The sequence below is a fragment of the Cheilinus undulatus genome, linkage group 5 (genome assembly GCF_018320785.1).
Source record: "Cheilinus undulatus linkage group 5, ASM1832078v1, whole genome shotgun sequence".
Classification (NCBI taxonomy): Eukaryota; Metazoa; Chordata; class Actinopteri; order Labriformes; family Labridae; genus Cheilinus; species Cheilinus undulatus.
This window is the reverse complement of record NC_054869.1, coordinates 5,231,134-5,244,692: the sequence shown is the minus strand read 5'-3', so window position 1 is coordinate 5,244,692 and position 13,559 is coordinate 5,231,134. Positions and strand designations below refer to the sequence as shown.

The 13,559-nt window shown below is 38.5% G+C and overlaps 1 protein-coding gene across 3 annotated transcripts in view; it reads left to right on the top strand.

The window, feature by feature from the left end:
* The window catches only part of wscd2 (WSC domain containing 2), a 118,515-nt gene that overhangs the window by 82,503 nt on the left and 22,453 nt on the right, over positions 1-13,559 (top strand). For all 3 annotated transcript variants that reach the window (XM_041788441.1, XM_041788438.1, XM_041788440.1), the window contains 2 exons: positions 2,496-2,610; positions 12,733-12,917. In XM_041788441.1, coding sequence (XP_041644375.1) covers positions 2,496-2,610; positions 12,733-12,917 — 300 coding nt within the window. The remainder of the gene's footprint in view (positions 1-2,495; positions 2,611-12,732; positions 12,918-13,559) is intronic.

Below are 13,559 nucleotides of genomic sequence, written 5' to 3'. Positions count from 1 at the left end.
TGTATGTCTGTGTGCCATGTTCCATGTTTTCCTGCCTCTCCGCTGGTTGTTGTAGCTGTACTTGAGTGTAAATAGAGTAGTTTGTTCTGCTACAGAAATTAAATACTCATACACAAGACATAAAAATGGGTCTGCTCAACCCGCGGACAAAAAAATCTACCCATGGCAGTATGTTAAAAGTAGCCCAATTCTGCGGGCAAACCGATGCCTGCTGCCGTAGTCTGTCAGCTCAAGAGCATGCACACAACATCATTTTGTCTTGTCGCTCTGATTGGCCCATCGTGAACGTGACAGGCAGAACGTTCCTCCAAATACCTTCAGAGAATTTTTTGAAAAGTCCTGCCCTTCTCAAATGCTTTATGGGAGCTTTCTAAGATGAATGTGAAAAATTTCCATGCAGTGGAGACATGAAACAGTCCATGTGGCCTGTCAGATTACTGTTTGACCTAACAAGGAAGAAAAACTAAGTTAAAATTAAAAAGTGACACCAACCCCTGCCGGTTGGGTCTGGGTTGTTATGTATTCCAGCATATTCTGAGCAGTGAAGTTAATACATAGTGAACAGGGTAGTTTTCAGTCATGTCAGGTCTCCTGCAGTCTGTGATAGCAGCAGCTGGATGCATTTGCAGGAATGACGTCTCAGCACTTTATACCAGCATGTTGGCCGACTTTTTAGGTTAAAAAAAGTATTAAAAGAGCAGCTTATAAACCAGATTTATTGGTACTGAACAGTTGTTTCTAACCCTTTAGATACTGACCCAGTGCCAGTGCTGTGTTTTATATGTCCGGAGTATTATTACTGTAACTCTGTCAAAGTTTGTTCAATCAGAAAAATTCCAATGGTGTTGGAAAGCTGAGAATTGTGGGCATGGGCACATATATGGTTTATTATGGTACTCGCAACCATAAGACGTGGGCACTCATAGCAAAACACCATAAGTATTGCAAGACCACTACATGGATTCTCAACACTGTAACTCCACGAAAGTTTGCTCAATCTAAAAAATTCCAATGCTGACAGAGAGCTGAGAATCTGTGCTTTCCAGCAATATATGATGTGTGGTATATATATTACGGTAATGTTGAACAACACCGTGAAAACGGCAGCTTTGGCAGAAGACGAGTGAGAAGGGGAGTGTAGGAAGAGAGTAAAAGGAGAGCGAGCGAGAGTGGGATTTTGTTTTCAAAAAATAGCGTTATAGAGGCATTTGTGCTTGTCTGACATGTGCAATAACAATATGTTACTTGAGAATGTTGAGAATGCATTTTTCCACCTTTATTTGCACTAATTGTCGCCTATGTATATAGTTATCTTTTGCACTGTGTTTTGCACACCCAGAGTCCTAGACTCAAGAAATGACTGGTGATTGTTCTAAACATGTATAAGTTCACATTTCAAATGTCAAATCAAAACTTCATGAGCAATAACAAAATTTTCTCATGAAAGCCATGAAAAACAAATCCTTTTTTGTGTTTTTCTTCTTTTAAACTGCTGACAATTCCATATAATGTGCAAAAGTCAAGTTGAAGTACTCCTGGGAAAAGGGACCAAAGCTCTCAGACTTAGGGCATTTCCTGACTATTTTACAGCCATAATAACAAAATATGTCCACATCGCCATTTTTAGACTCAGTAGGTAAAGGGTTAAATAGATTCTCTCATGAACTCATTGACTGTTTTCACATCACAGTGATTAAAAAAACACAGCTACTAAGTGGTTTGAGGTTCAGCAGGTAAAGAGGGAGGATTTTGCATGCTAAGTTTTAAACAAACTAGCATATAATAATAATACCTTTCCAATACTGTAGATGCTGTTTCATTCTCTTCCAGCAGGAATATATGGCACAAAATGATGCAGCAGCTCCATTTGAATCATTGTTTCCCTACACTGTAAAGCAGATTATATTTTCCAGCTCAACAATAGTTAGGAAGCAGATTATAGTCCTGCACCACATGCTGCACAAATGCAGGCCTTTAGACCATGACAATTAAAGTAATGCAGAGGCCAGGGACTCATTGAGCTATTATCAGAGGCTCAGAGGGGTAATGGCACAGCACAGATGGTGAGAGGTCTGTTTGTTAAAGGTACAGTGGAGCCCGTACAGCTTGGTTTCACTGAGGAGTCTGCTCTGAATATGAAGGAAGACGCTGCTCGCCTCTGCAGAGGTTCGCTGAAACCCAACCCCCACGCACTTGTGAAATAATGCAGTGAGATGACTGCCACTACAGTAAGAGGCCACTAGAAGGGGATGTGTGTCTTTATGAATAAATAAAGCTTCTGCCCCACTTTGGACTCCTCCTGTGCTCTGATACTTGAAGAAGAAACTGCAGTGAGAGGAGTTTATTTATGGACAGTTTCACAGTCAAACAGCTCTTTTTAACTAATAAAGTACAATCTAACCATAAAAACAGCATCTTTTGTTTACTTGTGTGGGGTTTACCTGTCTCTTCCTTCTGTTTACATGGCTAACATACATTTTTTTTCTCTGTTTCAGCGAAATATATCGGCTGTTATGTGGACGACACACAGAAAAGAGCACTGAGAGGAGTTTCCTTTTTCGACTACAAGAGGATGACTGTATTTCGTTGCCAGGACAACTGTGCAGAAAGGTATGAGATCTGCAGACAACAAAAAGCTTCTTACTTCAGATTTCTCCAGCTCCCTTCTCTTTTCCTTTTTTTTTCTTCTGAACTGAAAGAGCTGATGAGGAAATTAGCCCTGACGTCAAATAAAAAAGGAACTGTCAGTGGAGATTAATATAGCCCAGTGATATTACATTGGATGTCCAGTTATGTGAATTTCACAAGAAGAAGAAGTTAAATACTGGCCCTTAAGGGGAATTTGTTCACTCAGTTATTTACAGAGACTGCAGTCGACTAAATAGTCAGGCTCAACACATGTTGAGCTCATTGGCATCTCTTTTGTCTGAGTGTTTTCATCCCTGGTATATGCCCGGAGACTGCCTGTGGTTTTGGAGCCCTTGGGACATCCACAACATGACAAGGGGCTTATGGCAACCCTACTACCAGCCCAGACAGTGCCCTCCATGCCATGCTTGCTCCCCACATCCACCCCTTACTCCGCCCTGAAGGTGTGGACTTTGTTTTTTTAATTTTTTATTTTTTTAACAGTTTATTTTCCTCAGCCCCAAGTGATATGCAAGGCCATTGTCAGGGTTGTGTCAGTCCTCCTTCCTGCTCGATGGCGCCCTCAGGCAGCTTACTCGCCACATCTACGCCTGACGTCAGCCTCAGTTTTGGCCCAGATATGCCCAAAAGTTCTGCACAGTATTATTCACCCAAAACAATCATAGATTGGGGCGTAGGTGGTCGGGTGGTTTGAGGTGCTGCCCATGTGTGCGGGTGGCCTGGGTTCGGGTCTGGCCTGTGGCCCTTTGCCACATGTCTCTCCCCACTCACTTCCCTGTTTCTGAGTCCGTCCACTGTCCTTCCTCTATCTGGTGAAGGCATGAAGAGGCCCCAAAAAAAACAAACAAAAAAACCAATCATAGATTAAGCATGAAGATACAATTAATAGAGGCTCAGAGAGACGGTGAACAATAAAGTGAAATACAACAATTAAAGTGAATCGTAAAAACTAACACAGGCACACAGTCATTTCAAAAGCTAATGGCAGCAGAGACAAAGGAATTATAAAGCTTTTTAGTCCTGCAAGCTGCCAGGCTGAATCTGCAGCTGGACAATAGCAGCTTAAAATCAGAAAACAGAGTATGGCTGTGATTAGCCCGGACCAACTGGGCTTCTTGAGAGTCCTTATTTTGTATAAATAAGTCATTAACAACGGCCTTCTTCCTGCTTCTACGTCCACTCTGCAGCCCAGTTGCATTCACATCTTCTTCATACCATGCCCGAGTCCACTTCAGCCGTGCCCAAGACCAACTTCTTCAAGCTGACTCGTGCCTGATGTCGAGTACAGCAGTGTTAATTTTGGCAACTAAAACTATGACTGCACAGCAAAAACTGGAGTGTTGAATTCTCAGTGTTAAACATTTCAGTTTTGGTTTTAACACTCAAAGTGTGTTTTAACTCCACTCAGCGTGGATGGCCCTTAGTGTTAGAGTTATTTCACAGTGTTAGTCCAACACTGTAGAGAGTCAATAGCTCCAAGCCCCGCCTACTCCAATTTCAAATCTGGGGGCCAGAGTTTTCCCATCATGCCTTTGTGCAGGGTGTTTAGATGTAGAGGGTAGATGCTGTGACTGATTGCAGAGTGGAGACACTCGCGCTACTTCCATGCAATCAACTCCTGCACCTTTCTGTCAAGCTTCTGATATTTTTTAAGTTCTTCAGTGCCAAACCACGGTGGAAAATCAGAAAATAACACATTATGACTCTGTGTTACTGCTTTGTTTGTCTGTCAGCCCTCCCTCCAACTCCCCTCTTCCACTTCCTCTGTGATCAAGAGCTTGAAGACTAACTACTTGACCAGCTGACTTGAGGGTGTCAGCCCTATTATCTACATAGGCAAAAGTCTCGTACAGACCCAAATGTGCAAAAATGCTTAACAGGACAGACTGGACATGCTTTAATGGAGAGGTGTCAGAGTCAGAGGATGCAAACACACAAACTCCCTGAGAAGTTGCACTTTCAATGCTTAATTTAACAATGTCTCAGCAGCGAAAGTGAAACGCCCTCTCCAGTGACCAGACAGATTTCTCAACTTCAAGATTTCTGTCTTAACATACAAGAGTCATGCTCCAGTAGAAAACTACTGTAAATGACTGATTATCACAGAAAACAAACAAACAAGGAAAGTAAATCTGCTCAGGGCTTCATGTAGATCAGGGATGTCTGACTCAATCACTGCAGGGGCCAAATTCGGAATTTGGGTCAAACCTGAAGGCCTAACAGGGTCAAAATTTCACGTAAATTTGGGGGGGGGGGGTAACATTGATGATAAATGATTGAGAATTTTTTTTTAAGAGTTCAAAGTTAAAACTGTGATCTTTAACAATTAAAGTACTAAAAAAAAATCAAAATTATGAGTTTTAAATGTCAAAATACGAGATAAAATTCAAAACAATGAGTTTTAAAGGTCAAAAGATAAGATTAAAAAAATAAAATTTTGAATCTTAAAGGTCAATATTTGGGATTAAAATTTATATTTAGGGGTTAAAAATGTCAAGATATGAGAAAAAAAATTCTAAATCAAGAGTTTAGAAGGTGAAAATATGAGATGAAATTTAAAATCAAGAGTTTTAAAGGTCAAAATATAAAATAAAATTCTAAATAATGAGTTTTCAATGCCAAAATATGAGATAAAATTCAAGGTATTGAGTTATTAAGGTCCAAAGATGAGCTAGAAATATAAGATTTTAAATAGAAAAGTTTAATACTTGCGATTAAAATTCAAAGTTAGGAGTTCAAAATGTAAGATCAAATTCAATTTCATGATTTTAAAACATCGAAACATGATTTGAAAATTAAAATCGTTAATCTAAATGTTCAAATTATGAGATAAAAAGTCAAAACCAAAACTTTAAGTTATAACTGTGAGATGCAAATTAGAAAATATGAAATGAAAACACAAATTTCGTTTCCCAAATTCCTGACTTTTTATTAAATTATTTTAACTCTTTACTTTTTCTAATTCTTATGACTTAACAGGGATGTTTTTAATCATCAAGGTTAAGTTTACGGGTGAGCCAGTTATATATAATATGATATGATCTGGTGGGCCAGGTGTAACTGTGCCACGGGCCGGATTTGGCCCCCGGGCCCTGAGTTTGACACCCCTGATGTAGATTGTTTTGTGAGGTTTTATCGTAGCTGAATATATGTTCATACACAAACCCAAACCTCTAAGTATTTACCCTCCACTGTGTTTATTTTATCTCCTTTTAGACACTTTTTGTTGTTTTGTGTTGCCAGGGAAATAAAAAGTCATACATTCTCAACATACGCAGAAACTTGTATAAAACATAAGTGAAAACTGTAAAGGCTGTTTTTTCTGTTCCTACCATGGCAGCGTCTCCTCTGGTCCATAAAGAAACAGTGTTTTAGTTTCCTGTGGATAAACTGACCAGCGGTCTGAGCTGCTGCCTCAACTCTTCCAAACATGGACAGATCAGCCTGTTATGGTGGAAATATGAGCAGCTGGATGTTATAATCCTCACTTTTTCTCACTGCGTTCTCTCTCAACAGTTTCTTTGACTGCAGCGCTGCAGGCTGGCAGATTTTCTATGAAAACAGTTTAGTTAGGAGCATCGGTCTTGGCAGTGTTAGGATGTTATTGTGTTTATTACTCAAGTCCCCTTTCTGAGGTAGATTTTAAGCTTCTCTTTCTTTACGGTCAGATTGATTTTTTTCATTTAGTTTCAATTAGCAGCTACTATTGTATTGACAACCCTGTTTATTATTCCTACAGTGCTTAACAAATTTATTAGACCACCACCAAAGTAAGGTTTATGCCACAGCTGCCCTAAATCAACAGCACTGGTAATTACCAAAATCATTTTTTATGTTTCTGCAATGGTTAATACACCAATATGTAGAATTTTCAAACTTACTGATTTACAACAAAACTGAAAAAATAGTAAAGCATATTATTATTTCCTGATGAATATGTCAAATTATAGTTATTTACTTGCATTCCTAAACAGAAAAATGAGTTTTAGTGGTTGAATGTTATGCTTGATTCATGGTTGTGCTATGGATGTCCCAAGGGACAGAAAATTGTCTGCGGTTTTCTGGGTGTATCAGGGTGAAAAGGCCGGGACAAAAGAGATACCATTGAGTTTGACCTTCGCTGCAGAACAGCACACATGTGTGTTGACATGTGTCGAGCTTGACTCTGCTTGCCTAAAACTTAATCACAAGAGTCAATGACTGAAGTGTATGGTGTATAAAAGTGGCCAACACTCTGCTGATTCCATCGCTGAAGTGTTGTGAACTTCCACTGGCATTAATGTAAGCACAGAAACTGTGTGGTGGGATCTTCATGAATGGGCTTCCATGGTTGAGCAGCTGCATGCAAGCCTCATGTCACTGAGTTCAGTGCCAAGCATTGGATGGAATGATGGAAAGCACACCGACGGAGGACTGTGGAGCGGTGGAAAGGTGTTCTTTGGAGTGAATCATGCCTTTCTGTTTGGCAGTCTGGGTGAGTCTGGGTTTGGAGGATGCTGGGGAAACGTTACCTGCCTGACAGCACCGTGAAGTTTGGAGGAGGAGGAATAATGGTATAGGGCCATTTTTTAGGGTTTGGGCCAGTCTCCTCATTTCCATTGAATGTCAGTCTTGATGCTTCTGCATACCAAGACATTTTGGACAGGCTATGCTTCCAACTTTGTGGCAGCAGTTTGGGGAAGACCCTTTTCTATTCCAACAGAGCACAAAGAAAGGACGATAAAGACATGGTTTGATGAGTTTGGTATGGAGGAACTTGACTGGCCGCTACCAATCGAGCACCTTTGGGATGAACTGGAACAGAGATTGTTAGCTAGGCTTTCTTGTCCAACATCAGTACCAGACATCATAATGCTCTGCAGGATGAATGGGCACACATTCCCACAGAAACACTCCAACATGGAAAACCATTCAAGAAGAGTGTTGTAGCTGCATATTAATGTCCATGGATTTGAATATAATGTCATTACAGTTCTTGTTGGTGTAATGCGGCTAAATACTTTAGTCATTATAGTGCAGGGGTGTCAAACTCAGTCCCAGCAGGGGCCGGATTCTGGATTTAGGTCTAACCTGAGAGCCTAACCAGGCAACATTTAACCCTAACTGTCAGCCTCATTTTCACCAGTAATAAAATGTGGAAAAACAGCACTGATGATAAATCATTTGGAAATTAAAAAAAAAGTAAAAATGATAACTTTAAAGGCTCAAATCTGAGATAAAAATTCCAATTTATTAGTTCAAAAGATCAGAGCAGGATATTAAAAATAGAAAAATAATGTTTTGAAAGAGCAAATTTATTAGGAGAAAGTTGAAACCATACATTTGAAAGGTTAAAACATAGGATCAAATTTGAAATCATGAGTTTAAAAGTCAAAATATGCTTAAAATTTTTAATTGTGAGTCTGATTGGTCCAAATATTGGATTAAAAAGCCAAAAATTAGGAGTTGAAAATGTCAAAATATGAGCTAGAATTCAAAATGATGATTTTAAAAGTTAAAAACATGACTTAAATTCAAAATTGGGAGTGTAAAAGGTCAAAATATGATATAAAAAGTAAAAAAATATTACTTTCAAATGTCAAAATATGAGAAAAAAAATTAAAATCATGAGTTCCAAAGTCCAAATTATGAGTTGAAAAGGTCACAGTATGAAATGAAAAGTCAAAATCATAAGTTTGAGTCTTGAGATCTTGAGATCTAAAATTAAAAATATGAAATAAAAACACAAATTAATTTCTTTCCCCACATTCTTGACTTTTCATAAATCTTTCTTACACTTTACTTTTTCAGATTTTTGTGGCTTAACAAGAATATTTAAAATAATCAAGTTTAAGTTTACATTTTTATACTGGAGGAAGTCTGCAGACCTCTTACTGGTGGGCCAGTTATTATATATAACATGATATGATCTTGTGGGCCAGATATAATCATTCCACGGGCCGGATTTGGCCCCCGGGCCTTGAGTTTGACACCCCTGTTATAGTGTATCACAAAAATGTCAGTAAGCTGTGTTGTTTCACTTTTAGTAAATTAACATATTAATGTGCTCTATTTGCATCGTACATCTTTTTATGAAGTGTAAGCCTTTTTATATAAAATGGGATGATCAGTTCTGGTCCAACACAACCTTTTCTAAAAGCTTGGATTGTTTATTGGTGACTATTTTTCAGCCCTGGTATTTTCTGTCTGAGTTGCGTGATTGACAGTCTGTGCTTGGTTCCAGTTTCTCTGGTTCGAGTTTTAGAGCCGACTGTGAGCCAGACTTTATTGCCAAACATCAGTGCCCAACATCAGTTATGTTTTTCTGGCTGAGTGGGAGAAAATCCTGCAGCAAGGTCCCAGAAACGGTTGTTTGTGCTTTCCCTGAAGAGACAGGGTTCTTATATAAGCAGCGTAAGGATGGGAATTTTGCAAGGGAACTCGATATGATAAACACTATAGAAATTTGTGCATTTGTGCAGGAGTTCAGCTGTCGTTTTGCTCATTTAATTTGAAGCCTGTGTGTTTGTCTCAGAGGTACACACAACAAGATTCTAGATGGATCTTCCTCTAAATTTAGAAAATGGAAAATCTTGTCACACAAGAAAGAAAAATGTTATGATTGTAACAGAAATGGTAAACTAATCATCGCTGACTTACAGTTCATTTACCCATATCTGTTATAGATGGGCTCAGTTATTGAAGCATCTCTGCTCCTTCTTCCTCCTCTCTCCCTTGCTCTCCTTCCTCACCCATCTCTCTCACACCTTTTATAATCTATGAAGAACACCAGGGATGGCTCTATCGAATGCATTGAATTACACCCATCACTGACTCAGAGTGCAGAGGAGCAGAGAGCTTGTTTTCACCTCCATCCTCCCTCTGCTTCTTCATTCTGCATCCATCCTTCCTCCTCTCCACGAGCAGGAAGTTAATAAAAACAGACAAACAAATGAGGGGCAGCAGCAGCACATCAGCGTTTGATTGACAGCCCTCGGGATTCGCCCCGTGTGAGGGCTGTGTTAGACGTGTAATTGCACGAGAACCGACCCACGGGAGCCGAATCCTCCGTGAGGCAGCAGAAAAGAGGGAGGAGACCTAGTGTGAGGGTTTCAGTTATCGAGTGTTGGATAAGAATAATTGGCTTTGCTTCAGAGCGTGGGCTGTTTCTCCTCTCTTCTCCAAAGACAGATATCATACCAGAGTTTTCATAGGACGTTTTCTCATTTTGAAGTTGAGATTGAACGTCATAAAATCCTGACGGAAAACTCTAAAGCAGGCGTGTCAAACTCAGTCACAGCAGGGGCCGGATTCTGGATTCAGGTCTAACCTGAGGGCCTAACAGGGTCACCTTTATAACAATAAACTGTCAGCCTCATTTTCACCAGTAATAAAATATAAAATAACAGCACTGATGATAAATCATTTGGAAATTCAAAAAAGTAAAAATGATAAGTTTGAAGGCTCAAATCTGAGATAAAAATTGGAGGAAATCTGCAGACCTCATACCGGTGGGCCAGTTATTATACAAATATGATATGATCTTTTGGGCCGGATATAATCGTCCCACGGGCCGGATATTGCCCCCGGGCCTTGAGTTTGACTCCCGTGCTCTAAAGTGTCAGGTTATTTTGACACAACAATGCAGAACAAGAGCCACACAGAAAGCATTAAAAATGTGAAATACTAGTGCATGAGTATGGTTGAGTGTAAAGTAGACGAGGGTTAGGTACAGAAGTCAGTGAGTTTAGACGGTATTGAAGACAGTAGTTTAACAGGGAGGCTGAGAGGCATTGAAAATATGGTATTGCAGCAGCTATGATTAATGTCAGTAATATATTTAAATGTAAATGATCATTACAGTGAGGGTAGAGCTATTTAGAGTTGAGTAAGATCCTGTCAATGAAAGGAATTAATTTATTCATATTCATCAACTACATTTGTACAAGGCCAGCTTTTTCCAAAACAGACATTTGGGGGCCAAAGATTCAAATAAACAAAAGGAATTTCAAAAATGGTCTAATTAACATATTTTTGGTTAAATATTTTGATTTTCTTTCAAATGTACATAATTTTTAGGCTCTAACAGTGATATCAGTCTCTTTATCTCAGCCAGCCACAAGGGGGCGATTGAGATATTTTACCTGTATATTTCTAAGGCTGTCTCACTGGGGTTGATGCTAACATGCTGTGTAGTGATGAGTGAAACACCCAAGCAGGAAAATTGCCCTCTCAAAACGCCTGACGCTAAAAGTTACCGGAGAAGATGGCTTTCTTTAATCAACAATGAACTGATACAAATCTGTTTAACACGTTTTATGTTTGTTAATAATGGCTGACAGGTGAAAAATGGATGCAACATTAATGCATTCCTGATTAAATTTGTTTCAACCTCAACCTCAATTGTGTCATTTTAATAGCTGGAGGGAATTTATAAAAAAAAAAAAATACCCAAAATACCACAACATTGTTTTTCCAGCAAGTTTTGAATTTGATAACATTCTGGGGCCCTGATGGGAAGATCTGAGGGGGCCTGATGTGGCCCCCAGGCCGCCAGTTGATGATCACTGCCATATTGCATTGACTTTGGATCCTACCCTATTGTATTGTCCAGTATTGCATTATACTGTATCATTTCATATCCCATCACATAGTATCATATCTTGTGTAATGTAATATTTCGTACCATTTCAAACTAAATCGTGTTGTGTTGTCATATTGATTCATATTACAATGATTCGTATCGTATCAAACTTTACTGAAGAGTACTGTGCCATCCCACTGGATTGTAGTGTGTTAAATTATGTTGTCTTATTGTTCTCTTATATCGTGTCGATTCATATCTTTTCCTATCGTATCGTTTCATAGCACATCATTTTTTATCGCATCATATACTATCGTATCATTTGGTCTCATTTCGTTTCATATCGTATCATTTTGTATCGCATTGTATAGTATCATATCGTTTCTTTGGTATGGTATCTCATCATATGGGTTTGTATAATATTGTTTCGTTTCTTATCCTTTCGTATCATTTTGTATCACATCGTATAGTATTGTATCGTTTCGTATAGTATTGTTTCTAGTCATTTCGTATCATTTTGTATCGCATTATTTCATATCATTTAGTATCATTGTGTATTACATCATTTTTGTATCCCATCAAATACTACCGTATTATTTGGTATAGTTTTGATTTGTTTCATATCATGTTGTATCATTTTGTATCGTATAGTAGAGTATCGGTCCGTTTCTTTTTGTTTAGTATGGTATCGCATTGTATGGTTTCATATTGTTTCCTATCCTTTCATTTTGAATCGTATCATTTTGTATCTTATTGTTTTGTTTCATAATCTTTCTATAGTATTGCATTGTTTCGTTCTGTATCGTTTTGTTATGTATCATTTTGTATCGTATCTTATTGTTTTGTTTCATATTATTTCATATAGCAGTGTATCATTTCCTGTTGTTTCCTATCATTTTATATTGTATAGTTTCGTGTCATATCCCATTGTTTCCTAAAGTTTTTTATCATATTGTTTTGTATCGAATCATTTTGTATTGTCTTCTAACATTTTGTCTCATATCTTTTGTATAGTGTTGTTTTGTATTGTTTTATATCGTTTTGTCTAGTATCGTATCGTATCTGTTGTTTTGTATCATACTGTATCATATCATATCGCATCGTATGGTATCATATTATTACATATATCATGATATTTCATCTTAAATTGTATCATTTCTTTCGTTTTGGGAATTTCATATCGTATTATATTGTGTTGTATTGCATCATGTCATATTATATCATATTGTACCAGATTGTACTTTATCATATTTCATGTATTTCATATTTTGTATTGCATTATGTTGTTTCTCTCATGTTTAGTGGTCACAAAATCTTCACATCTATCAGTCTTTGAATCAGATCCTCCAGTTCTACAGCTAGGATGGGACCAGCTCCCCCGCCCTATCATCTTCTGAATGTTATCTGTTTGTTCCTGTTGTTCTGCTGCTCTGAAAAACATCCGTGAGAGGATTGTCTGTCCTTCTTTACACACAATGTTGACCTTTTTTTTTGTTTGTCTGTTTGTTTTTTGTCTCCAGAGGCTACATGTATGCAGGTCTAGAGTTTGGAGCAGAGTGTTATTGTGGCCATAAGATCCAGGCGCCCAATGCTTCAGACAGCGAGTGTAACATGGAGTGTAAAGGAGAGAAGAACAACCAGTGTGGAGGAGCCAACAGGCTGTCCATCTACAGACTGGAGCTGAGCCAGGAGTCTGCACGCCGCTGTAAGTCTCACCCTGCCCACCCCAGCACCAAACCCTAGGCTTCATATAAGTAAACTCACTCTATATATATATATATATATATATCACTCAACCTTAGTTGCCATAAAAAAACAAAAGCAAGCTTTGCACTTTATAATGGTTATAATGGTTACTTGTCACACATAAATGTTTTAGATCATCAGATCAGCAAGGGGACAAATACAGGAACAGCACTGTGCAATTTTAAGTTTACAAAATACGTTTAAAAGGGAAAGTCATTGATGAAATAAGAGCAACACTTGTTTTTTTTTTTACATTTGTGTTCTTTCTATAAGCAGAAAGGAAAATGTATTAAAATTATTCATTTGGTTTGGTGGAAGAAGAAATGTAGATTTGCGATAAAGGTTTATGAATTAGATGATAGAGAGTAAATAGTGGGTATCTGCATCCTCACACAGAACTGTAGCAGTTCCGGCTGTTAGAGAGAATATTTGCCTTTCGGTGCCACAGCGTGGAGCTGGCTGCTCTGCTGTGTTTACCCCCGTCTCTTTAGAGTTGAGCCACCTCCACAGCCCAGCAGCCAGCTGTGGTCTGCATCATAAACAATCGCACCTACTGCTGGGAAAAGAGAGGACGAGGTGATTATCAGAAGTGAGAATGGTT